General features: G+C 40.1%; 3 protein-coding genes across 11 annotated transcripts in view; 2 read left to right on the top strand and 1 right to left on the bottom strand.

Annotated features, from left to right (window-relative positions):
• Positions 1 to 5,163, top strand: part of TTC23L (tetratricopeptide repeat domain 23 like) — a 54,054-nt gene extending 48,891 nt beyond the window's left edge. For 6 of the 7 annotated variants that reach the window (XM_029941031.1, XM_029941033.1, XM_029941030.1 and 3 more), the window contains 2 exons: positions 1,403 to 1,584; positions 5,075 to 5,163. The gene's annotated coding sequence lies outside the window, so the exon portion shown is untranslated. The remainder of the gene's footprint in view (positions 1 to 1,402; positions 1,585 to 5,074) is intronic. The other variant, XM_029941029.1, reaches the window with a different exon arrangement.
• A 1,892-nt stretch (positions 5,164 to 7,055) lies between these two features.
• On the bottom strand, positions 7,056 to 14,280 carry RAD1 (RAD1 checkpoint DNA exonuclease). 3 transcript variants are annotated; one of them, XM_029941016.1, is made up of 6 exons: positions 13,657 to 14,280; positions 12,972 to 13,236; positions 11,669 to 11,777; positions 10,043 to 10,301; positions 7,789 to 7,887; positions 7,056 to 7,462 (listed from the first exon to the last, which is right to left on the bottom strand). In XM_029941016.1, the coding sequence occupies exons 2-6, from the start codon at positions 13,164 to 13,166 to the stop codon at positions 7,279 to 7,281; spliced, it is 846 nt and encodes a 281-aa protein (XP_029796876.1). In that variant the 5' UTR covers positions 13,167 to 13,236; positions 13,657 to 14,280; the 3' UTR covers positions 7,056 to 7,278. The 3 variants fall into 3 exon arrangements, with proteins under 3 accessions (XP_029796876.1, XP_029796878.1, XP_029796877.1); XM_029941018.1 differs by having other exon boundaries at positions 12,972 to 13,218; XM_029941017.1 differs by having other exon boundaries at positions 14,135 to 14,280.
• Positions 13,933 to 24,232, top strand: BRIX1 (biogenesis of ribosomes BRX1). The gene is made up of 10 exons (XM_029941015.1): positions 13,933 to 14,119; positions 16,864 to 16,975; positions 18,461 to 18,504; positions 20,402 to 20,472; positions 20,748 to 20,797; positions 20,899 to 20,972; positions 21,137 to 21,187; positions 21,321 to 21,422; positions 23,075 to 23,203; positions 23,448 to 24,232. The coding sequence occupies exons 1-10, from the start codon at positions 13,961 to 13,963 to the stop codon at positions 23,715 to 23,717; spliced, it is 1,062 nt and encodes a 353-aa protein (XP_029796875.1). The 5' UTR covers positions 13,933 to 13,960; the 3' UTR covers positions 23,718 to 24,232.
• Positions 24,233 to 26,303: the final 2,071 nt, after the last annotated feature.

Here is a 26,303-nt window from a genome sequence, read left to right as displayed (position 1 = left end):
TCATGGTGGTAACAGCTTGCTCTGGAGACAGACAAGCCTGGGTTCAGACCCCAGAACCAGCACTTTCTATCTGCATGTAATCGTGGTTCCTCACCGCAGAATGGAGGTGAGAATACAGGTTTCCTAGCGTTGCCGTGAAAATAAAAGGTACATAAGGCATCTCACAGGGTGGCTGGCCCCATGGTAACTGTGTAACAGATAACCGCTATTTTTGTTTTTACTGTAGCCTGGGCTTTATTTAAGGTTATTATCTAGGTACAGCATTTGCTGCATGAGGCACAAGGAGAGGGGGGCTGGTAACTATTCTTGGTAAAAAGCTACCACGCCAGGCTGGTGTGGAAAACACTTCACTAGTTAACATCTCAAAAGTGAGCTGGATGGAGCTTATCAGCCCTTGGAAACCGACTGTCTGACACAATCCCTTCAATCCAAAGAAGATAATGTATACACTATGGTGGAAATCAGTGTCCTTTCAGTGACCTGGAGATTTCAGGCAAGGGAAATCCTGCCACCTTGTGGCGGGAGGGTAAGAGGCCCAGGCGGATTGGGAGCTCCTGTGGTTGGATTGGGGTAGGAGTTCCTATTCCTAGCGGAGGCCCCTCAGATTTCTGCCCACCTCGGATTTTACGAGTCCCTGGGTAATTGACTTAATATGTGCCTAGTTATTTTTCAGATCTGAAATCACATCATCTCTTGGTTTACTGAGAAGGAAGTCGAAGCGCCAGAGAGCTTTCTGCAGTTTAGGCAGGCAGTAGTAGACAGAGAATGAATCAGCCTTCAGTGGGACTTGAATATACAAAAAGCCTCATACATTTTTGTATCTCATATTTCTATGGAACGATTTTTTTTTTCAGGCAAATAGGGGCCATGAAAACCACGCTTAGCAGGCTTGAGATCTAAATAGGAGATGACTGAAGAACACTTAATAGAAACCAGGTTTCTGGACCAGATTTCTTTTGGACCAGATTACTTCTAACTCCAGCCCAACTTCTCTAGAATTAGGAAATCAGAGTATGGGAATCTTAGTGGCTGGAAATGGGGAAGATAGAGCCTCTTTGTAGCAATTAACAGGGCCCTGGGCCCTAAAATCTGTGTGGTCATGAGAAGAGATCACCTGAAAGTTAAGAACAATATAAAAGACCCTAAGTTAGGTAAATCAGCTGTGATTAAAAGCGATCTGTATTGAAGGAAGAGTTTCCCGACCTTCAGGGAGAAAACCCGAGACTCTAGTGCCCTTTCAGAGGCCTGTTAGAGGTTTTGGGGGTAGTATGGGCACATGGTGAAATAAATCGTTGCCTCAGACTGAAGTTCAGTCTTCTAGCTCAGCGAAGCAGTGATTTGGAACTGGAAGAGAAGGCAAGAACAAAGAAAAATGCACCAATGTTTTTCTCCCTTCCTTTAGGTCTTCTGTTATCAGGAAAGAGAAAACCTCTATACTGGATAGCCAGCAATAAAGCCAACTTTGTTGATAACAGAAACTCTGGATCACAAGATATATCTATCAACACTGATAGCAATGGCAGAGCAAAAGCAGAACTAAGAACTGTAGGGGGAAAGAAGGACGACTTAGCAGCAGCATTGCAGGTAAAATACCCAAGAGCCATTAGAAAGCAGGATCCTGATCTATGACTTGGGCGGAGGCAGGGGAGGGGCAAGTGTAGAAATCTTTTTTTTAGACAGATGCTTTTAGTTTCTTAGGGACTGGGGAGTCTAATATCATTTGTAGTTCCCTTTTTATAACTCACATTTCATTTTCTTCAGTTCTGGTTTTTAAGGAAGATTCTGCAGTACCTAAGTAGTTTATTGGTGACCATTTTAATACACTGTTTGGAAATACTTTTAGTCCTAATCTGTTTCAGGTCACTAAAACTGCCTTGTGAAGAAATGTTTGATCTTCTGAAAACATTTATTAGAGTCAGAAAGGGCTTTGATTCTTATAAATGAAGAAACTAGGGACAAGAGAGATGGATTTGTTTAAGGTCAGCCTGGTGATTATAAAGCTGACTTACTTTCCATCCCATTATGCTGCCCCCAACCCCAAACTGGATTTAAAAGGCTGATTTTGTGGAAGGAATCTTAACCAACGTTGTTTAAAAAAAAAATCCTTTCCTCCTGAACAAATGTGTCTAGGAAAAGAAAACAGCAATCTCAAATCATATTCCTTACTGTCTTCTTCACACATTCAGGGAGAAAAGAGAAACCAGATTCCTGTGAGTTTTACAAAATAAAAAGCTTATTTCTCTTTTCATTGTTTCTGTTCCCTGAGCTGATTTAATGGAGCTCAAAGACTGTCCTTAGGGACCCAGCATCTCTGTATCACTCAGTGCTTGGGAACCGCATTTTGGTTCTTCATTCAAAAAAAAAATTTTTTTAGGGGTGTGTCTGGGTGGCTCAGTTGGTTAAGTGTGCGACTTCGGCTCAGGTCATGATCTCACAGTTCACGGGTTTGGACCCCGCGTCGGGCTCTGTGCTGACAGCTCAGAGCCCGGAGCCTGCTTTGGATTCTGTTTCCCTCTCTCTCTCTGCCCCTGCCCTGCTCATGCTCGCTCGCTCTCTTTCTCTCTCAAAAATAAACAAAAAAAGTTTTTTTTAATTTTTTTATTTCAGTCATTTGTTCAGTCTGTAAAACCTAATGATCAACCAGTAGCCAAGGTATGGTGGTAAGTCGTGTGCTGCTGTGGCCTGAGTACGTAAACACCAATAGACCGTCTGGTCTAGAGACGGAGGCTTCCTCCGGGCAGCTACGTTCTGAATGCTTTCCCTCAGCCCGCAGGACCATGGTCTCAGGCTGCAGCCCTGCCCGAAGGCAGCTATATCGTATTGACCTTTTCTGCAGGTCATAAACCTGGTCACCAGTCTGTCATTGCTCATTTTAGCCCTGTCTGGAGATGGGCCTGGTGTTCTTACCCAGAATATTCTGCACTGACTAAAGCAGCCTCAGAAGAGTTGCTTCCATTTTCAGCAGACGAAAATGGATTTTCCACAATGACTGTGATAAAAACCAAAGTTCCACACAGAAGTGGCCATTTGGACTCCATTTCATGTGGCACTAAGTTTTTAAAATGCTACTACTTTGGGAGACCCCAAAGTCTTAAGATCTCCAGACTGACAAACCTGTATCAATGAAACAATAGCATAAAGTATAACATTGTAAAATAAATTGTTACCGTGATATTGATATTGCATCTGAAATTAGTTTTACGTATTTAAATATCTTCAGTGTTTGTCAGTGTGAGTCCATTTTCTGAGATTTTGATGTTAAAGTGTTTAATGAAATGGTGGTGATAAAGAATGGTAGCTATGGTTTTAATATCCTCATATCTGAGAAAATAGTAAGTTGTTACTTATGTTGGTTCCAGAAGTTTTAAAATTTTGGTAGCCTGTGAAATCCTTGAGTTTTAAGAAACCATCTTGGAAATGTCAACACAGTAAAACCTAATGTAAAGTTGAATTCTCTCTTGGAAAACCGTAGATGACAACTAAGTCACTTTCTGAATTCATTCAGGGGGACCAGCAATTTGGTAATTTACCCCAATCAAACACTTGATGTTGCTAACAGACCTGAGTCAACAAGGTCATTCACAACTTTCAGATTCTTTTTAAACTAGCTATCAGAAACTGAAGTCTTTGAGGTGGATGAGGGTTAGCTGTTTCCCTACAATCTCTGACAAATTTGAAAAGAAGAAAAAACCAAGCCTAGATCATAGTGCCCCACAGACAGATTTTAATAAGCATTTATCGGCAAGCATGCAAACGTTCATGCCAGCTGCTCTGCAAGGTCAGTGAAGCCTCCTCCTCTGTTTTGGTAGTTCACCTACTACTACCACTTAAGGTCTGCCTAAGGCAAACCTGACAGTATTCCAGAAGTGAGACTGCCCTAATTCAGTCAGCAACAAGAAACCAGAAATCCTTGGACAAGATGGCAGGAAGCCAGACCATTTAGGGGTCACACCTCAGGCACTAAGCCTAAATGTCCAGGTCACAAGCCTCCCTAGACTCTCGTGTCCTTTTCCATGCCAAGGTGGGGAACTGCCCTGTAGTAATTTAGGCATTTCACATACCCTGAATACCTCTCGTGTTACCAACGGGAGCCACTACTGTTATCTAGTATATTGATCAACAAGCTATTAATTTAAAAAACAAAACCTCTTTCAAACGCGACGAGTTATCGCAGTCTCTGGCGGTGACCGAGACGTGCAGCAGCAGCGCTGGGACAGCTGTCTATGGCATCTCTGTCCCCTCCTGCAGTGGACGTCCAGGCTGGGGCTGCTGGCCGCCTCAGGGGTGCTCGAAACCTGACCTGTGCCTGGAAATACCACTGAGGACACAATTTGGAAAAGAAAAAATGTTATACAATTTCCCCAATTTCTCAGGACCCAGTATGTTTTGTTTCAGGTGGGGAAACAAAGGGGAAGTCAGCGTGAGGACAGGTAAGGGAAGAAGGGAGTACACCGTTCTGGAAAACTGCCCGTCCTAAACTGTTACAGATGCCACCTGCTGCCCTTTCGGCAACTGTAACACATTCTTACCAGGACTACTTGATACACTATAGAAACTCTGTGGCTTCTGATTAGAAAAACCATTAACAAAAATCATTTTATTTTTATTTTGAATCATTTCATCATTTCTAGATGGGAGCACAGTATCATCAAATGGGGGAAAACATTAAAAACGGAGAAAAATATTAACTACACATTCCCTTAGTAAGCACAATGAAAATAAAATGACAAACTGCAAAAAGGCAAAACTAAAGGTCTTCAAAATAAGATTGTTTTTTCTGTGTGTGATGTGTGAAATGAATTAGTCCCCAAAGCGCCGCAGTCTGCCTGAGGGAGCACCCCCCTACCGGACTTTCAAGGGAACTTGAACAAAGTGAACCCTGAGGTCAAAGAGGAGCCACTAAGTAGGAAATTCTGTATTAAATCAGTACTTGATGGGTGATGTAGAAAGAATTACACTCAGTAGCTTCTTTATTCTAAATAGTTAAAGATATGTGTGGCTAAAAGGACTGTCTTAAATGTGCAAACATGTCAATCTTTCCCTATTAAACTGATACATTTTAACTTCTTCACAGGTTCAACTTTTAAAATGTACTTCACATCAAGCAGTTCAGATCCTAAGTAACTGAAATTAAACAGTGACTAATAAACTGCTAAAAGCTAATCTGAAATGGAGGTTCTTTAATCTGACAAATGTCTATTGACTAGACACCGCTCTAGGCACTGGACATACCAGTGAACAAAAACCAAAAGTAACTGCCCTATTTTAAAGGAAAACTATAGGGGGCATCTGGATGGCTCTGTAGTCTAGCGTCCAGCTTCCGCTCAGGTCATGATCTCACGGATCTTGCGTTGGAGCCTCACGTTGGGCTCTGTGCTGACAGTGCAGAGTCTGCCTGGGAGTCTCTCTCTCTGCCCCTCCCCTACTCGCTCTTTCAGTCTCAAAAGAAATAAACTTAAAAAATTTTTTTAAATAAAGGAAAATTATAGTCCTTGAAATGCTGACTGATTAAATATGTTCATAGTTATGTTTTAGATGTGTTCTGTTCTTGACGTAGATTCATTCATTCACCACTTGAACATACACTGTACTTTACAGAACCCCACTCCCGCACCAGCCGGGCACGCTGAGCTTACTTGGGGGACTTTGTCCTACCAGGTAGTCACCCTGGGCCACATACCCAGGATCGCCCCTGGGCCTGGGGACAGTGCTCACAGCTGGTCTGGGGACCACTTCCCTCAAGTGCTTTGCTGAATTACTCTCCAAACCAATTTCCTCTAATGCCAAGTGGCCGATTTTAAGGTAGGCATTCCAAATATACCCTTTGGATGAATATTATTCTGTGGTTCTTAGCCATCGATAACGGGGCATTTTTATGGGAGGGGGGAATCACAGGTCACAGTGACTGGCATTAGTGGGGCCAGAGGCCAGGGAGGATAAATGAATCCTGCAGTGGGGTGACTTTTTCCTGTGAGGAACTGTCGCACCCACAAAGGCCAACAGTGCTGCCCAACACGAAGCTGTTACCACGTGGCACAGGAACTTTATTTTGGTGATATATTTTCCTATTACAAAATAAGCCAGATAATTTTAGTACTGTATTTTATTAAGTATTTACATGCCATAAAAATTCATTGAAAAAGACCCAAGAGAGTGCAAAATCACTTGATATCTGGTTTTCTACACCTTGGTTTGGAGGAGAAACTCTTAGAAGCAAAGAGACGGTATCCGTGAAGTACTTGCTACAGTACTGCATGTGCTGAACAGCTCTGAGAGCAAGAAGTTCTGTAACTCTGAAGACTTATGTTTCATAGATTTCTTTAAAATGTATACTTTAAAGGTAAATCATATAATTACTCACACTTGTTTGGCAAAGCATAAACTTCTGAACATTTGGGAAGAAATCAAATGTAAAAGCATTCACTTCAATGCAATTGGATGATATTAATGCAAAAAAAAAAACACCAAAAACCCATAACTTTCAAAACAGTGGTTCTCAAACTTGGATGTGATCCTAATTTCCTGGGGAAATGACTGCAGCTCCAGCCTGCTGGCCCACCCCCGGCATCTGACAAGTGTCCAGGTACTTCTGTGACTCTCGGTCCAGGCCCCACACTTGAGGACCACTGCGTTAAGATACAGTCTTCAGAAGTCAAACTAATAATTAGTGCCCAGATGCTGCTGCTTTCTCAAATAGTAAATAAATAAAAGAACATTTCAGGTATGGAATCATCAAACTTTACTTTTAGACTCTTAAAACGTCCTACTTGAATAGATTGTTCATCTTGGCTCAAAATGATGCCCATGTGTTCAAAAGTTAGAACCATAGGAGAGGCCAGTACTGGGTAATCTCTGACTGCATAAAAACATTTACTTTCAAAACTACACAGCAGGGCGCCTGGGTGGCTCAGTCGGTTAAGCGTCTGGCTTCGGCTCAGGTCATGATCTCACAGTTCGTGGGTTCAAGCCCTGCATCGGGCTCTGTGCTGACAGCTAGCTCAGAGCCTGGAGCCTGCTTCGGATTCTGTGTCTCCCTCTCTCTGATCCTCCCCTGCTTGCGCTGTCTCTCTCTCTGTCTCTCAAAAATAAATAAATTAAAAAAAAACCATTAAAAAAAATCAAAAATACACAGCAACTATTAGGGTTACATGGACTTTGTTCCTATCTTCTCCATGCTTCTTCCCTTTAGAAAACCCAGTATCCTGGGGAGTAATATACCCAGAATGAGAATGTGACCGATCGTGAATGTTCACAGAGGTATCACAGTGAATGCCAAACTTAAGACTCTGATTCAGGGACTTCTTCATCGGGGCAGCAGTAATATTCCACAAAACATATCTGTCCGTCTTCATTTCTAATCATATACTGTAGTGAGAGGAATCCTCGGTTATCCGTTCGAATAGACACCTTACAAGATAGGACTAACGCCTTTGTAGAGGGCTTCAGTAAAGAAATCTTGTATCTGAAGAGGAGTAAATAAAAAGCTGTTGTTATTTGGACATACTAAAAGCAGTGCTCCTAACTCCAAGTGACGGACAAAAATGAGCCAAGAACTACCTAGTAGTAAATGTAAGAATAAAATCAAATACTTGTCTAATTTGCTAATATTTTTCAGTTGAAAAATGTCATCCACAATCACAACCCCAAATCCCCAAGTAAACCCAACACCCTACTATTTGTTATCTTTAGACTGTCACACCTTGAGTAACAAATTGAAAGTTTTATAACATTTAATAGATACATGGTCTTCAACCTCACCTTCATGAATAAATATTATTAAGAACTGACCTGTTGACCTGGGTCTGAGTACACTGAAATGATTCTATCAAATCAGAATCTTTGGGATAATCAAGGTGGGAGCTTCCTGCATTCCCGAAAGTAGATAACCTACAGTAAAAAAAAAAAAAAAAGCAACTCATTTATTCACTCATTTATTTACACCAACAATAAGCCGCATTAGGATCCCAATAAAGACACCTCCTTCAAAAGCTCATTCGCGGAGTGAAACAGATATGTAAACAAATGCTGACAATACAGTGTGACAACCACAGCAATAAAGCTTCCTGCAGGATGATGTGGGAGTACCGGGCACCTACCAACTAGTAAATGGCTTTGGAAAAAATCAATCACAAAAGGAATCCAGGAGTGTTTGTCTCAATTTCATTACCTTAATTCTACTTGGATATTCACTTTTCCACATCCTTAAATCAGAAATAGGGGCATTAAGTGGCTCAGCTGGTAAGCATCTTGATTTCGACTCAGGTCATGACCTCCTGGTTTGTGAGGCTGAGTCCCACTCCAGCACAGAACCTGCTTTTCACTCTCCCTCTTTCTCTGCCCCTCCCCCAAGACACTCTCTCTCAAAAATAAACAAACATTAATAAAATAATATAAAAGGAGAGAGAGTTGAAGAGTGATGGAAGACCCTCATCTGCAAGCCTGGGGTCCTGTTCCCTCTCGCCACACCCAGCAATCACGGCTCTTCTGTTTCTTAATCAGACTGCTATTCAGGCTGTTTCCTGGCTTTCCTCGCTTGGTCATTTTGTGTGCAGGCAATCTGCAAATGTTTACACATTTTAATCTGCAAGTCTCTTGATCACTTGCTATGGGGTTAACACGTCGCTGGTACTATGTGAGCAGAGTGACAGAAGACCGAGGTGCTGGTCTTCCCCAGGTTCCATCTTGTCACTCCTCTAACGTATAATCCCCTTCTCTGAGCCGGATCCTGTCCAGACTCCCAAATCTAAATTTCCAGTCTAATATGTCCAACTACACCTTAGTGTCGCAGGCACCTTCAATTTAACAAAACCAAAAAGAAATTTCAACTCCCAGTTCCCCCCACACCGGAGATGGAAGACACTGTGCTCTATCTAGTTACTATGCTGAGACATCCTTTAAAGGGTGGTTCTCTGGGGGCGCTCTGAGAGCCCAGAGCCTGGGGCCTGCTTCAGATGCTGTCCCTCTCTCTCTCTCTCTCTCTGCCCCTCACCCGCTCATGCTCTGTCTCTCTCTGCCTCTCAAAAATGAATAAATATTTAAAAAAATTAAAAAAAATAGTGGTCCTCTGAAATATACTGTATAAGTGCCCAGAATTTTAATTCATGTCACGGCTTAGGGTTTCACTGATTTCCATTTTGGTTAACTTTGGAACCAATCTTGAGCCAAAGTTTTAAGTGCCTAATGCCATGATAAGGGGCTTCAGTTCTTCTAGAGCAGATGTAAAAAGAACAGCTTATACCTCTCATTCATTATGTATTTAGCTCCTTTAGTCTTTAATATTCTGATGTATTTCAAAAGAGAAGAAATATTTAAATCTTCCCAATTTATTCTAATCCTGAAAATTTCATGAGTTGTTGGTTCAAAATATGAGGAGCAATTTGAAGTTGTATTTGACATTGTTATTCCTGCTGAAAACTGCCCTCCTTCGGAGGCTTACCTTGACCAATCATCCCTAGGTCGTCACGGACTGTGCCCTAAGAATCTGTGTATTGTTTCAGTACTCAATGGCATGCAATTCTGTTTCTTCTATCCTGTTTCACACACCTTCTCTTCCCCTTGATTTTAAGCTGTTCCTTTCCCAAGTGCTCAAAAAGGGGAATATGCACACAGTAGGTGACTAATAGATAGTCAGTGAATGAACCACATATAGAAAACATCTGCTCCCTTTTGCATCCTGTACTCACTTGAAAGGGAAGAAAAAGACATACCATATGATATGAACATCTTTTCCAAAAGTTTAAGCCCAAATTTTCCTCGTGATGTAACCTGATCTACAACAGTCCAATGACAAGACCACTAGTTTATGAAGTAGGGGACTGGGCTGCTGATCTACCAACAAACACCAGAGAACTATGAAGTTTTAATCATGAATTCATCTTCTTGGACCTTAAGTTTTCCTGATCTATAAAAATAAGAGTAAAAGCTCTCTAAAGATCTGAAAATTCTAGGAACCTGTATAATGAAAGTTCTGTACCCTAAGCACATGTGTACGTAGGGAGAGAGAGCAGACTACATGAGCTGTAACTGCGCGGTGTTCAAGTACCTGAAATAAGGCTTGTCGGGAGACATGGTGATCTGCAGGACCTCACTCGTCATATCCAACTCGGAAAATGCTTCACGGAGCCCCTCTGACTGCAGAATAATTTTATTAATGACATTGGTGCTGCAGAAATCAAAATCCAGAGTCTCCTCAGGCTCCTGAGTATTGATTTTACAGACTGTCACCACCCCTCCTTCTTCCAGAAAGAGCATCAAAGGGGAACCATAACCTTGGTAACACATCCGCAGTGCAGTTAAAGTCCCTGCAATGGAAAGCAATCAAAGGTTGAGCTTAGCTTTATAGTACAGGTTCAGCCTCTCCTTAAATGATACATAAAACTCCTGAAGATTATTTTATTCTGCCCAGTTTCTAGCACATATGTATCTCTTTAGAAGAAGTGATCGAATCTTCCCTGATGACAGTTATGTGTAGACAATTCAAAGAATAACTGGAACAAAACTGCGAACCAGAACAAAATATAATGTAACTCTTTGGAAATTTTTTCCAGCTTGCCAAAAACACCTCAGAAACAGCTTACTGATTTCATGATCTATAACTTCAGGATGGAGAATCTGCATGGACCAATACTGCAAGGAAGAGAATTACTGCAGAATAAGCTCTGCTATTTCTCAAAGGTTCAATGCGTGTATGCAGCAGCGGCCTGCTATAATACTGTCTGTGCTATGAGGTCAGTGTATGCATTGTGATAAGGATCCAGCCTTTTCTATTGGGAGATATTATTACACTTCCTCAGATTTTAACATCAAATTGGGAGAAAAAAAGGGCAGGTAATGGTGGTGTGGGTTTTAACACTGCAAACCACGAGAGAGGAGGAGGAATGGGACAGGACATTTTAGGCCTCCTTTCCTTTACTGGATGGAGAGCCACAGTGCAGAATGGGGGAAAGCAGATGCTTTTATGAAAAACCAGCTAGGGAATGCTGCATTAGAAAAATGTATGATTAGCAACAATAGAACTGTTGGTATAAAATTAAAATATATTTTCTAGAGAACCAGAGCCTAGTTTTCCCTAGATTATCTCCAGATTCCTTCCCCATGAAAGAAAATCATTCTCCTGGTGAGTCCTTGTAGCCTTATATGCAGAGCAACTGAATTCATTGTTCCTAAAAAAATAAAATATATAAGTATTTGAAAAGAAAACATTTCAGAAAATAGACAATTTATTAACAAGGCTTAAAAAAATAAGAGCAAACAAATTTTGAACATAGTAAACTAGGAGTCAGGAGCATTGGTTTGTTTATGCTGCCACTAAACTGTGTGAATTCTGAACAAATTAGGGAAAAGAAGCAACCCATGTTTCACAGGTTTTCACAATGTTAAATAAAGATAATTAACACATATTCTGTCTTCTCTTGGTCAGCTCAAATTTAAAATCCCCAAAACTTTGTAAATTCAGAAAAGATTAATGCAAATACTTTTGCAAATGTGTAAAGAACTACAGCACACTTTCTATTAGTATTGTGAAAAGTTAGAATCGTGTTTGCAACCAATAAAAAATGCATTTGCAACTTCTAAGATATGTGTATTACTGCTGATGATTTTCCCATTATTTTTCTGGTCATTCTGTATACTGCTTTTGTGTCATTATAATGATAATAAAATGGCTCACCTGGCATGGGACTTGATCCAAATATAGATAAACAGTCTAAAAGGACAGTTAAATTTATTCGAAAAGTAACAGACTCTTCCTGAACTATAAACTCTTGAAATATTCCAGCCTGTGAAAAAAAGTAAACATGAAAATCCATATGTATTAATAAAAACACACAAAGAAGGTTCTATATTTCACTTTATATGTTTTCAAATAACAATATTATGCTAATTCCATGAAAATTTCTGATTACCAATAAAAACATCTTAAGCTTTTTCTTTTTTTAAATATTTTTTAATGTTTAATTTATTTTTGAGAGCGAGAGAGAGAGCGCGTGAGCAGGGGAGGGTCAGAGAGAGAGGGAAACACAGAATCGGAAGCAGGCTCCAGGCTCTTAAGCTAGCTGTCAGCACAGAGCCCGACGCGGGGCTGAACCCATGAACTGTGAGATCATGACCTGAGCTGAAGTCAGATGCTTAACGAACTGACCCACCCAGGCACCCCTGTCTTAAGCTTTTTCAACTATTATCCATTAAATAATACTACTCAATAGTTAAAAGTGTAACAGTGATTTCAATACCATGCAAAACCTTATGAAGGGTCCTTTGTCTAGTTTCTTGGATCTAAACTATCATCCACATGACTTTCCCTTGTCTCATTTTTATGCCCATTGATAGGGCTAAAGGCATTTGGAAAACAGCCAAACATTTGATAATGCGTAAGTGATACTAGTTTTCCAATTTCTTTTGAGGATGGGAAGCGTGTCTTATCCCCCCATACCTGAGACTGCACTGTGCATTTAGGTGTTCAAAACATGTTGGATTAATTCTGAAGTCCTATCTGAAGCACAAAAATATTACTGTGAAAGAACAAACATTTCATTGTAACCAAATAAAAGGGAAAAGCAAAGCAGTGGCCAAGAGCATATACTCTGGAAACAAATGTTTGGGTTCTTATTCCAGCTCAGCCACGTGCCAACTCTAGGACTATTGGCAAATCACTTAAACTGTGACTCAGTTTCCACACACATAAAACGGGAATAATAAGAGAACCTATCTGATAGGACTATTGTATTAAATGAGGTAGGCATCTAAAACACTCATAATAATGACTGGCCCATAGTTTAGCTTAGTAAATTTTAGATATTATTATTACTAACCATTATCTCTATAAAACAAGAAAAGAAATTGCCAGGAGAGGGGAAGAATTCAAATAATGACATATTGTTCTCTAACTTAAATGTCTATTAAGCCCCTTGGTATTCATTAAATTGGGTGGATTATGTCAAATGTCATAGGCTTAAAGATGCCTATTTGCATACCTGAATAAAAGCATTTGCTTGCACACACTTTGCATTTTCCACCGTAACCTTGATTCCATTTTTAGTAGCGAAACAGGTTGCGTGTTCTCGGAAATGAATAGCCTTCAAGACAGTGGAGAGGTTCCTAACGTTGTCAAGGCTGGCCACTAAGCTGTAATCATTCTCATCTTGGATCTGTGGAGTTAGGAGGGGCATCGTCCACTGCACATCTGTCCCCAAGGGATGCTCCCGGTGCCAAGATCTGCTGCTGCGGATCGCGAGACACCTGATGAGATACGACAACAAAACACCGGATCGATGCCGGCAAGGCCCGCGAAGTCAACCTGCGCTGAGGCGAAGTGGACGAGGCCCGGGCATTGAACTGGTCCGGACAGGGGACTGGACCTGCCTCTGTCCCTGCAACGCTCTAACTTTGGGGGAAATTACACCTTTCTCTAAGCTACGGTTTCCTCGTCTTTAACAAGGGCCCAGTAACCCAGGAAAAGTTGTGAACAATGGTAACAGGCAACTAACACGGTAATTCTACTTGAGGCCAGTTTTGCCACGCCTAACTGGGGCTGCGTGTCCCCGCAGAGTCGGTTTGAGTTGTCCGGAGCCCCCAACTTGGCCCCTCACAGGAAAGGCGATGGAGGGCGGGCCCCAGTTCCTCGGAATATCCTCCAGTCCCGCGGCGCGGAAATCTTACCTTTGCGGCGGGGTCCGGACGTCCGAGAGCCCTTCGCAGCCAGGCGAGCCGCGCCTCCCGGGCAGCTGGGGAGGACAGTGGAGCGGCTCCCGCCACTCTTTTCGGACCAGACAGTCGCTTCTCGGCCACCGTCACCACAGAGTGAGCGGTGGCCTAGAGAGTCGCGAGAGCGGTACCAGAAACCGGAAGAAGGTACCATAGAGCCGGGGGACTGCAGAGCCGAGCGCGCGGTATCATAGAGATCGGAAATGGGAGAGAGCGGCGGAGCCGGAAGGAAAGCCAAGGCCAAAGGAGCTCGGACAAGATGGCGGCGACCAAGAGGAAGCGGCGTGGAGGCTTGGCCGTTCAGGCGAAAAAACCAAAAAGGAACGAAAAAGATGCCAAGCAGCCAGCGAAGCTGCGCGACGTGGCAGAAGAGGTGGAGGAAGAGGAGAGAAATCGTATCCCAGGCCCCGTTTGCAAGGTAGAGAGGGCTTACCTGCTGGTCGCACCTGCGGCTGCGGCTCTGCGCGCCTTCCCTGGGGCTCTCTATCCCTGATGAGAGGCCTGCCGGTTGCGGAGTTGCCTGTCTGTTACGCGAGCTCGGTGTCCGCGGTCCTCCCAGTCGGTCGGGCGCCGCGCTTACAGCTAGCTCTCGTGCACGTGGCCGCCTTCCTGGAGGCGGCCGCCGGGGGAAGTGGGCCGGCTTCGGAGCACACTTACCCCTTCTTAGGAAGCGACGTAGGGGGTACTCGGTCTCAGTGTTCTCGTCTAGTAACTCCATTTTCCCCCTTCCGGGTGTGTTTTCTTTGAAGTTACTTCTCGCTATTGAGTATGTTTCTGCCCGGGGTTAGTATTCCCTTATTCTCCCTTAGTTACTGCCAGGGATCAGAGCTTGTCATGCAGTCCTTTGAAGACTTGCTGTGCTTGGGATAATGGCTTTGACTTGCGTGATCAGGTCTTTAACTCTTATAGGAATGATGAAAGCTAGACTGGATAGAATGAATTTTTCTTGTATTCCAATTTGTTATTTGTCAGGCGTTGCATGAAGTTAGGTTTCCTCTGGCTTACTAAACTAGAATGCGACTCCTTTTTGAAGTGTTGGGAGTTTAGAAGGAAACTAATTCATGTAAGACCATAGTTGTTTGCAGAAGAAGGTGAACACAAGTTGTTGGGCCTAACTTCCATTCCTTAAGCTAGATCAACTACTGTGGAGACAAAGATGGTCTTCGACTTTTTTTCCTCTTTTGCTTCTGTTTTTACTTTCCTGACCTTTAGCCTAGTACTCTAGCAGGTAGTAGGTGATAAATGACTATATATGGTGGTGGCAAGCACTAGGAAAGGAGTTAGCTCTGAGGGATAAAAAATGCATTTAAATTCTAGCCCTGCAGTTAATTAATGGCCACATTTTGAACTGTTTTCTCATCTCCAAACTAAGAGGAAGAAAATGTGTTTTACTTTTTGTGCAGAATAAGCTGGACTTCTAGAAGATGTTCAGTTAATATTCCCACTCTTCCCTTCAATTGGAAAGAAATATGATAGTATCTATGACCTGAGCCATAATGTGAGAAATTGTACGGAAGTGGGGAAGATAGAGGTTACTTTTAGGACGGTGAGTTCATGAAGGTTTTAGCCCTTGAGCTGGATCTCAAAGTAAGGGCACAATTTCAGTATTTGATATGCAAAAATGAATGGAGGGAAAGTGCTAGAGATAAAAAAAAAAAACAAAAACAGAGCCAGATTAAGTCTGGTAGGGTTGATTTAGGGCAATAGTGAGGTAAAAATACACATATATTTTATAATCCGGTGTTAAAGTGATGTCATTTTGGAGTTTGTTTAGAACTTCCAGGGATGTTAAGGATGTGATTGAATCCGTGCTTTATAAAGATTAATCCGTTGCCATAGTCTGTCATACCTATTGGAGAAACCCCTGTCTGGGAAGGCTAGCCATTTAGGAGATTTAAGGTGATAGGAATATGAGGCTCTGTACATTGAAGCAGTCTGTCCAAGGCCACACAGTAGTGGCCCTGCTTACAATACACACGTTTTTTGGTGTCTTTTTCAATTACTTGTAAGTTAATTCTCCGTAACCTAAGAGATGTCTTTGTAATAAGTGTTAAACTCAAAAAATAAAAAAAGATGATAAGGATCTGAATGAGGGCACTGTGAATGGGAAGGGGTTAAGAGTTGTTGCAAAGAGAAATCGGCAGCATTTAGGAGTGCTTATGACATAGGAAAATAGGGCAAATGGATCATTCAGAGCCTGGGGAGTGGCATCATCAGAAAACTAAACAAGAAATTTACTGTATTTCAGGTGGAATGTTCCTAGAGTTGAACTTGAGGTATCCAAATACTTGGATTATTAGGAGTGGGAAGTTCCTTACCTTTCTATAGATTTGACATTTGAAGCTATGGAATGATTATGAGAACTCTGTCCTGGAGAGAACAAAAACAAAAAGAGGGCTTGGAAAGAATCTTTAGAGTCAGCAGGAGGAATTGGGAGAGATGGAAGAAGAAAAACCAAAAGTGAAGAAAGTCAAAAGAAAGCATTTCTGGGAGGCAGCCATGGTCGGTGAAATCCACGGGGAGAGTGTCAGGGTTGTTTGGCCTGCTACCTGGAAGATTTTTATGAATCTTTTTGTGTCTCTCTACTTAACCTTATATACAAGGAGTTCACTTTTTTTTTCTTTTAGGAGTTAATTTTTCCACTGGCTCTATTTTATTAGGACAAAGAGTTACCTTTAGCTTGCTTCTTTAAATAGGGGATCTAAATTCTGTCTGTTAGATAAAATGGCGACTTCTAAGTTTCATGTTTTGCCTCATCACATGATGCCATGATGCCTTGCCCCCCTGTCCTGTGTGACAGATACGTTGTGGTTATCCAAATCAGGATTTCATGCTGTGTCTTTACTGATTTACTTGCTTGTTGACTGTCTGCCCTGGCTCCTGGTAGGAACCTCGTGAATATTAATACTAAAGTTCTCTTGTGAAAGGAACATTGACTAGGGGGTTCATTCTGATTTCAGCAGCGGAAAGATTGATTCTACAGTGAAACTTCTCAGTTCTCTGAATTACACACATGGGGGAGAGGCAGAATTAAGGATGTAATCTTGGTATGTTGGAGGATGGTGGAGTATCTAAAAACTGGATACTTTTAAAACTTTCTTTGAAAAAACAAGGTAGGTTCAGTATGAGATTTTGAAATCTTGACATTTTCTTTTTCTTCAGGGCAAGTGGAAAAACAAGGAACGGATTCTTATCTTTTCTTCCAGAGGAATAAATTTCAGAACAAGACATTTAATGCAAGACTTGAGGATGTTGATGCCTCATTCTAAAGCAGGTACCTTTATATCCTACATTTTAAAAGTTCTTAGTTATAAATATGTTTATGTATTTTTACTTTCAGTCATTATTCAACCTTGTCATTTGTTCAGCCTTAGTAAAGAACTAAGCCATCTCAGAAGTTCATCTTTTCAATGATAGGATTTTTCCAATTACCACTTTGTTAGGAATTCTTTACAAAATTTGTTAAACGTTTCCTTGACTTTCTTAGATATTATCCTGCTATTAATTACCAAAGCAGTGTTTGAGGGTCCAGGAATGCCTTCCTTGTAATGCTCTCTGAGGTTACGAGCTGGTTTGTCCTTCTGAACAATTCAGGACTGCCGTGTATTGCTATCTGCATTTTTTTTCTAACTGTATCTCATCTTGAGACTCCTCGGTAGCTCATTTGGTTAAGCATCCGACTCTCAGTTTTGGTTTCAGCTCTTGGATCGAGCCCCATCTCCAACTCTGCACTGGCAGAGCGGAGCCTGCTTGCGATTCTCTTTCTCTCCCTCTCTGCTGACCCCTGTCCATGCTCTCTCACTCTCTCTTTCGCTCTCAAAATAAATAAACTTTAAAAAAACCTGTTCTTATTAAAAAGTTAATGGGCAGGAGTAGGATTTGAAGCACCTTTAATTCGGGCTCAGCCTACTTCTAAATGCCAAGATAGTCTTTTTAGCAATGATGTATCCTGCAGGCAAGTGAAGTTGTGAGCTTAGAAGTGTGGCAGTATCCCTGTACAGGGGACAGCTTTTGTGTCTGTGTTGGAGGGCGCTTTTGGCACTAATTCTAGGTTTCTCAAACTGGGGTCTCTTGTTATCTTTATACCTCTAAAACTAATAAGAGATTTAATTTATATTTTTTTCTATGATGATCTAAACGTTTTTTTTCAATCCGTCTTCCTTTGACAACTATGATTCAAGATTGAAAAATTTTTTTCAGTTCAAATTTTAGTGTATTCAGTGAATGCAGTCTAGAACATAGTCTTTGTGAGAATGTTTCCATGTTTGAAAAGGACTGAAAGAATACCTAAAGTTGATGAGAAACCCTGCTAAGATCATAGCTTATGATTCTTGAGGACTATCTTTAATCAGTCATTTTTATAAAAAGAGAATGTTTTTTTAAAGGTCATGTATTTTTAGGTCTAATAATTTTGAAAATTAATAAAACCTGGGGTGCCTGGGTGACTCAGTTAAGCATCCGACTTCAGCTCAGGTCATGATCTCGTGGTTCGTGGGTGTGAGCTCGGTGTTGGGCTCTGTGCTGGCAGCTCGGAGCCTGGAGCCTGCCTCGGATTCTGTGTTTCCCTCTCTCTCTGTGCCTCCCCCACTCTCTCTCTCTCTCCCTCAAAAATAAAATAAGACATTTTTTTTAAAGTTTAAAAAGTTAATAAAATCTCTTTTAAACTGAAGATTGTAAAAACAGTACTTTTTAGAAGGAAAGTGTGATTTGTTTGAAATAGCTTTCAAATCTTACTGACTTGACTTTTTCCTTTTTATAGATACAAAAATGGATCGCAAAGACAAGCTCTTTGTCATTAATGAGGTAATTTTACATAGTAATTCAAGTAAACTATTCTAAGAACACTAGGAACAATATTTTGAAACACTAAAGATAGTTCACTTGAAGAATAAATCCATTACTCCGTGACTTTTAAATTGTTTGGTAAAAGATATTCAGACAAATTTACTAACTTTTCAGTAATCTGCTTTACACATTTTTCACTCGCCGTGCATATCTCACACTTTAGCGCTTCTTTATCGTTCTGACATCTGTCGTATCTCACCAAACGTACTGTTATTTTTGGAGGATGAGGAGTATATCTTAATCTTTTTTTCCCTCCATGTACAGTACTGTGCTAAATTCACAGTAGGTACCTGTTTAAAAAACTACCAATATGTACAAAATAAAAAGTCCATTAGTTATTTTTAAAACCACACATTTAAAAAAATATTTGCCAGTATCGAAAGTGAACTGTGTGGTATTTGCCCTTAAGATGCTACAGATTAGTAATAGGTTAATTTTCAAAGTATTGTTGAAGATACTGAGCTTACATTTTAAAGCAAATTCTTAAAAATTTAGAATTGCTTTCAGATGATTTTCTTTCACTGTTAGAAAGGCTTGTTTTATTCACTTAGCACAGATATTTGAACGTCTGCTATACATTCTGGAGCATAATTCTAGTGCTGTGGAGACAGTTTAACAAAGAACATTCCTGTCATCCCGTGGGGCTCACTTTCTAATGGGGGATTCCGTCCATGAACAAGTATAATTGCAAGTGAAGATAGGTGAAGAGAACAGGGTGAGTTTCCACCAAGTGAGGCTTGACTAGAAAAATAACCAACTTAGTGTTATTGTTTGTTCTAGGCCAATAAGAAACCAAAGCATTGGACCTACTATTTTTAAGTTATTAGGTTAAAAGTCTCAAGTAGTGGAGAGTTGATGAGTATATATTGATTATGAATATTACAATAATAGAAACTTTAAGATGTTGAAGTTCAATTCAACATGAAATAGGTTTTCTATTTCACCAGTCCCTTAGTGATGATTTTACAAAACTAAATCACAAAAATGATAGTACAGGATAGTACACATGAGGAAGAAAAATATTAAATTTCTTGATCTTTAAATCAAAACACTAGAGAGTTAAAAAAAAAAAAATAACCAGGCACTTGGATGGCTCAGTCAGTGAAGTGACCCAAAGTCAACTCAGGTCGTGATCTCACCATTTGAGTTCAAGCCCCACTTCAGTTCCTGTGCTGACAGCTCAGAGCCTGGAGCCTGCTTCAGAATCTGTGTCTCCCCCATTCTCTGCCCCTTCCCTGCTCTCACTGTGTTTCTCTCTCAAAAATAAACAAACATTTTAAAAAAATGAAAATAAACATTATAGGGGTGCCTGGGTGACTCTGCCGGTTGAGTGTCTGACTCTTGATTTTGGATCAGGTCATGATCCAGGGTTGGGAGATCAAGCCCCACATCAGGCTCTGCGCTGAGCGGGAGCATGCTTAAGATTCTCTCTCTCCCCCTCTGGCCCTCTCCCCCACACATGCACTCTTTCTCTCAAGTAAAAATACAATAAAAACAGCAGTTATAAAGGATGTAGTTGGTCCTTTAAGGACTGTATTTTCCTAAGATCAGTGAGGCTAACGCTAGTGTGCTTTATCCCTGTGTAGGTTGTGGGACCAACTCTGGGAGTATGGTCAGAAGAAGAGGTTGCCACTGAGCACAGGAGAGGCCAGAGTATCTAGTTTACCTTAGGCAGACTCCCTAAGAGGAACTTTAAATGGTTTTTTTGTTTTTGCTGAATTTACCTAGATTTAGGCCTTTGTAGCCTGTTAACCTGCTTAGGTATTTTTTTTAGTAATCTAGATACTGCTTGCATTGAATTGCTTTCGTTCTCATTTTTATTATCTTTCATTTTTCTGTATATTGCTCTGTTTAGGTTTGTGAAATGAAAAACTGCAATAAATGTATCTATTTTGAAGCTAAGAAAAAACAGGATCTCTATATGTGGTAAGAGTATGTATTAAGTAAGATTTTGGTGGAACTGTTCTTGTAAATGGATTATTATTTGTGTCTCTTAGGTTATATATCTCTTTCAGTCTTTTCTGTGAAAAGACTGGGCCAGGGGATAGCAAACTCATTTGATTTCATGAAAGTCAAAATGTGTAAAGAAAATTAAATGTGTGGATATCACAAGCACATTATGGTGTTTTTTAAACCATGAGGTAGTCAGAATTTACTACATTTTAAATCCTAATTCGTTGAAAAACCTCCATATTTTTCAGGCTTTCAAATTCACCTCACGGACCATCTGCTAAATTCCTTGTTCAAAATAGTAAGTTGACTCCATTTAAGATTTTTTTAATGGCAAAATTGAAAATGCTCTCTTGGGATAATTGTACGACATAACTGTTTGTGTTGTTGTAATTTTTCTAGTTCATACCCTAGCTGAGCTAAAGATGACTGGAAACTGTTTGAAAGGTTCCCGGCCCCTTTTGTCTTTTGACCCTGTAAGTTTCTCATTTAGTCTATGAGGTCTAATTGTCTTACTCTACATGACTGTTTTTTAGTGGATATAGTTGTGTAATTCAATTGAGTTGAAAACTTTTAAAAACCCACAATTTTAAACAAAATACTGTTGTCAAATAATATGTTCACTTTATTTTTTTTATAGGCTTTTGATGAATTACCACATTATGCTTTGTTAAAAGAACTCTTAATTCAGGTAAATATCCTTTTATAAAGTATTTTTATAAGTGTCTCCTTTGGACTTTTAGTTAATTTAGCTGTCTAAAACATACATGGAATGTGGTAGAATAAGATACTAACATATCACTTAATTTTTATTTTTTTACTAGATCTTCAGTACACCACGGTATCATCCCAAAAGCCAGCCGTTTGTGGACCATGTGTTTACTTTTACCATTTTGGATAATAGGATATGGTTTCGGAACTTTCAGGTTAGCTTTCATTAATTTTTAATTACACTTTGAAACGAGGTAGGATACACGATATTTGTGAAAATGCAAATAAGTCCTTTTGTTTTAAATAGCTTTTTGGCCCCACAGACTTAGAGCAGTTAACTACTGTCTCATACTTTACCTCCTTCTCTGCCTCCTTCTTTTAACGGCTATCAGTTGATACGGAGTAAGGTTTTTCTAACAAGCAACTATATATTCAGTAAAATATAAGTTTCTCACCAGAGATTGGAATCTGGGGATAGGAGTGTTAAGACTTTGAAAAACATGATCCCTGTAGAATTCATTCATTGAGAACTGTAAGATGAATCATACAGTGACTTATTTAGGAGAGGTGATTCTGGAAGTCTTGAAGCAGGAATTTGGCAGGATGATAAGTCTGCAGCAAAGCAGAGAGATAGAAAGAACAGCAAGACCATTTCAGACAGCATTGAAAGTAATCTAGGCTGTTCTTTGAGCACCTGGGTGGTTCAGTTGGTTGAGTGTCCAGCTTCGGCTCAGGTCATGATCTCCCAGTTCATGGCTTCAAGCCCTGCATCCAGCTCACTGATGTCAGCCTGTCAGCGCAGAGCCTGCTTTGGATCCTTTGTCCCCGCTCTTTCCCTCCCTGACCCTCTACCATCTGCTTATTCTTAATCTCAAAAAAAAAAACCATTTTTGGGGTGTCTGGCCAGCTCAGTCGGTTATGCATCCGACTTTGGCTCAGGACCTGATCTCACGGTTCATGAGTTCAATCAAGCCCATTGGGCTTGCAGCTATCAGTGCAGAGTCTACTTCACACCCTTTCTGCCCTCCTGGCTCACATGCTCTGTTTCTCAAAGAAATTTTTATTAATTTTTAATTTTTTAATCTTTATTTATTTTTAAGAGAGACAGAGCACAAGGAGGGGAGAAGCAGAGACAGAGACAGAATCCCAAACAGGCTCCTGGCTCTGAGCTGTTAGCAGAATGCTCAAAGCAGGGCTCAAACTCATGAGCCATGAGATCCTGAGCTGATGTTGGGCGCTTAACCAACTGAGCCACCTAGGTGCCCCTCAAAAAACAAAATGTTTTCTGCATTGTTGTTCTATTAGATACCTTGCAGTGTGAGTTAAACATACCCCTTACTCTCTGAGGACAAATCTGGACCAACAGTGTTAGTATTTGTAGCTCAGAAGTTGCCTCTTAATTCAACAATCAGCATCCATTCAAAAATAAATTTGGATATGTATCCTTTTATATACCTTTTAATATAATTTGAATTAGATGTATAAATACAACTTAGGGGTTGGCTTAAATTTTAAAATTTCCCCATGGAGTGCTTTAATACATTTTATTATAGTGGTCACAGTTTTAAAAATTCATTCAACCACAGTTTTTCAAAAAATACATGCATTATAAGAAGCCAGATAAAGACCCAATTGAAATTGCTCACTTTTAAACGAATACACTGAAAAAAATTTTAATATTTTCCCATGACAGTTACCTGTAACTAGTCATATATTTCAGAAAATACTGATAATTTGGCAAGTTTGCACTTTCATCCTAATTTAATTGGCTCTCACTTTTAGGCATATTCATAATGAGGTTATATCCAGGGTAGCTTTTAGGAAGAGTAGATCCAAACCAAAATGAAATGTTTCCTTTTTATTGAAGATCATAGAAGAAGATGCTGCTCTTGTAGAAATAGGACCTCGTTTCGTCTTAAATCTGATAAAGATTTTCCAGGGAAGTTTTGGAGGACCCACTTTATATGAAAATCCTCACTACCAGTCCCCAAACATGGTAAGCTGTTTTTGTTGTTCAGTGGTTCCTCCGTGCCCCAGAGAACTCTGGCCAACATGATTTTGTTAAGTGATTTCTGTTAAACTATGAAACTTAATTTGGTTTTTGCTGCATACAGCCTTGCAGAGTACTATGTTTTTGAATGACATGGGTGAAGAGGGAAAATACGATTGATAAGTGAATGTCCTCACTATAGATGTTTATTTTTAGTTTGAAAGTTTCTGATGATTTTTTTTGTCTTTAGCATCGGCGTGTCATAAGATCCATCACAGCTGCAAAATACAAAGAGAAACAACAGGTGAAAGAAGCACAGAAAATGAAAAAGAAAGAACCAAAGACTATTCTTCCACATGATCCCACTGCAGATGTGTTTGTTATACCAGCTGAGGAAAAGCCAGTAGAAATACAGTGGGTAAAACCAGAGCCGAAAGTCGATTTGAAAGCAAGAAAGAAACGGATTTACAAAAGGCAAAGAAAATTGAAACAGAAGATGAAAAGTGGGAATGCAAAATGAATCAGTGGATGACTAATTTTCAGTAATTTTGTATTTATTTTCTATTCAATGTGTAAATACTTTTATTATCACTGACTACCTTATACATTAGTGTGGCATTTAAGACAGTAAAATCAAATTAAAATTTATGGCTTCAGAGATGTGTATGCTATTTCTAAATATCCCCAGAACTCATTGGTTAATTTCTGTTTTTCTTTTCAAAGCTTGTTTGGTATTACTAAAAGTTTAGCACACTTAAAATTTAGGCATGCTTTCTTGGATTAAAATTTAGGAATTAGCAAAGCTGAAATTGGAACAGATTTTTGGTCATTATTACTTGTAAAACAATGCATTAGGCACTTTGAGAGGTTAGTCTCAGATGGCAAGTGCAGGCAGACTGGCAGGAAGGAAAGTATCTTACTGAAGTTGGAGTTACTGAGTCCCCAGTTAATGAGGCCTTGGTAAAGCCAATCTCTGATCTTGTTTTCTCACCTTAAGAAATTGAGTACAATAAAAATTCGTAGGTTTTGAGAGAATCAAACGAGTTAATGTTGAGAGTATTTTGTAGATTACAGATTTAATTTAGAAGCAGTGGTATAAACAGTGAACGAAAGAAAAATGGAACAGTAGTTAGAGGGCACCAGAACATTTGAGTTTCTCCCCATTTGAAAGAGCTGTTTGACCATCCTGGACTACCCTAGACATGTCTCCTAGTTCCTCACTTGCATTTTAATTTTGTTCTTTATTTTAAATCTAGGCAGAACAATTTTCTCTTTCATTTTTTTATTGTCTTCAAAGGAAGATCTTGAAATATACAATTAGGCTACTTTACTTTGAAATAGTCTAAATTAGGCTATCTTGAAATCTAAATTTAAGCAGGGAATTCAGAGGTTCACATTTTTTTTTTAAGTTTATTTGACAGAGAGAGTATCCCAAGCAGGCTCCAGGCTGTAAACACAGAGCCCGACGTTAGGCTAGAACCTACAAACTGTGAAATCATGAGCTGAGATCAAGAGTATGATGCTTAACTGACTGACTGACCCAGGTGCCCCAGACATTCACTTTAAATACTTGTGTGTGGCTAATGAAGGCTAAATCTGGTTAAGCGGGGGAGGGAAGCTTCTTTTTTTAGGCAATTGAATATATCCCAGGATGAAAAGAAAGCTGTATTCAAGATTTGTATTTAAACACCCATATCCCAATAAAGTTAATTATAGGTTATAAGATAAACTGGCTCAACAAGTTGTGAGTTTGAAGACCCAAACTTTCAACACTTACAGGGGTGTGTGTTTTAGAGTTCAGTGTAGTTTCCATTTAACAATTTTGATTTTCAGTTTCTACATGCTTTCCTATCCCAAGTTACCTTTCAGTCTTTTTATATGGGTGCCTCATTTGAATGAGGATTCCTCTTCAAGTCCACATTCATTTAGAAGTCGACTTGTGTAATAAAAGTAATCCTTTAAAAAAATTTATATCCCATGTAATTGTCTTTACATTTCTATACAATGTTACAGGCAAAAACCTCCCTCTTCCCTCAGGCGGGGAAAGGCAAATGATTTGAAGGTTGTAAGCAAAACCAGATGTCGTTGGAGGGGTAAAAAGTTCCGTGTCACCTTTTGTCCCCCTGCCCCCAAGTTACATTCTCCAGTGGGGAAAGTTTTCCATTTCTCCCTGTATTGAAACTCCTCAATCCCTATCCATTGCCAGTTTACAAACTAAGGCCATATAGTATCTTCATTCTTTGAAAAAGAGGCTGGTGTATGAATTTTGAGTATGAGTTCGTTGGACAGTATGGAAAAAAATGAGGTTTAGGGTTGGTTTGTTTTGATAGTGCAGGGGGCAGGCTATTAGAGAAGCAAAGGACAACCTTGTACCATAGATACTAGCAATAGAGCCAACCCTTCTCTTTAACTGTACAGGTTTGACGAACCTACACGTAGCAACTGATGTATGTAAACATTCCACATTACAGTGAAATACATTGGTGTATGTATTTCACCAATATATTTTAATGACCATAAGGATACTATTTGGACGCCTTATCAAACTGGAACAGTTGTACAGATCTCTCATCCTGTAATAGCTGTATCGGTTAGATTAACAAAAATTGGTTAAATACTATCCCTTAACTGCATTCTTTACCAATCTTGGAAAGGTAGGATGAGAAGCTAGAAAGTTAGGATTAAAGAGTGATACTTAGTATGTTATTTTAAAATGTCTCATGCTCTCTCACATTGTTCCTGTTGACGCATTGTAGTGACTGTTATTTCTCTGCATATTGGTCAGGATGCGCAGTGTTAGAGATTGCGATAATTGGCAGCTTAAGAGAATTGAAGAGGTTAAAAAAAAACCTGGTGTCCCATCCAACTGAATCCTGCCACTGATTAGTTGGGGAGGCCAGAGCAAATCCCTCGACTACTTCGAGCCTTGGTTGCCTCATCTGTAAAAGCAGGGGTCCGCTGAGAAATTATCTTCAGAAAACAAGATGTTTCCCAGAATCCTCTCCCGCCAACTCCTATCAGCCCTCAGGTGGGCGGCCCAGTTGACGCACCTTTCAATGACCGCCTTCTGTGCCCCTCACAATGACGCCTACCGTGACCCCGCCTC

The sequence above is a fragment of the Suricata suricatta genome, chromosome 6 (assembly GCF_006229205.1).
Source record: "Suricata suricatta isolate VVHF042 chromosome 6, meerkat_22Aug2017_6uvM2_HiC, whole genome shotgun sequence".
Taxonomy (NCBI): domain Eukaryota; kingdom Metazoa; phylum Chordata; class Mammalia; order Carnivora; family Herpestidae; genus Suricata; species Suricata suricatta.
This window is presented reverse-complemented; position numbering and strand designations above follow the sequence as displayed.

Excerpts from the sequence above, each read along its gene's own strand:
- RAD1 (XM_029941016.1), bottom strand. The coding sequence starts at position 13,166 with ATGCCCCTCCTAACTCCACAGATCCAAGATGAGAATGATTACAGCTTA. Across the intron at positions 10,302-11,668 it reads TGGATCAAGTCCCATGCCAG|GGACTTTAACTGCACTGCGG; the intron begins GTGAGCCATTTT and ends TTTCCATTGCAG. Across the intron at positions 7,888-10,042 it reads CCCGACAAGCCTTATTTCAG|GTTATCTACTTTCGGGAATG; the intron begins GTACTTGAACAC and ends TTTTTACTGTAG.
- BRIX1 (XM_029941015.1), top strand. The coding sequence starts at position 13,961 with ATGGCGGCGACCAAGAGGAAGCGGCGTGGAGGCTTGGCCGTTCAGGCG. Across the intron at positions 20,473-20,747 it reads AAACAGGATCTCTATATGTG|GCTTTCAAATTCACCTCACG; the intron begins GTAAGAGTATGT and ends CATATTTTTCAG. Across the intron at positions 21,188-21,320 it reads TAAAAGAACTCTTAATTCAG|ATCTTCAGTACACCACGGTA; the intron begins GTAAATATCCTT and ends TTTTTTTACTAG.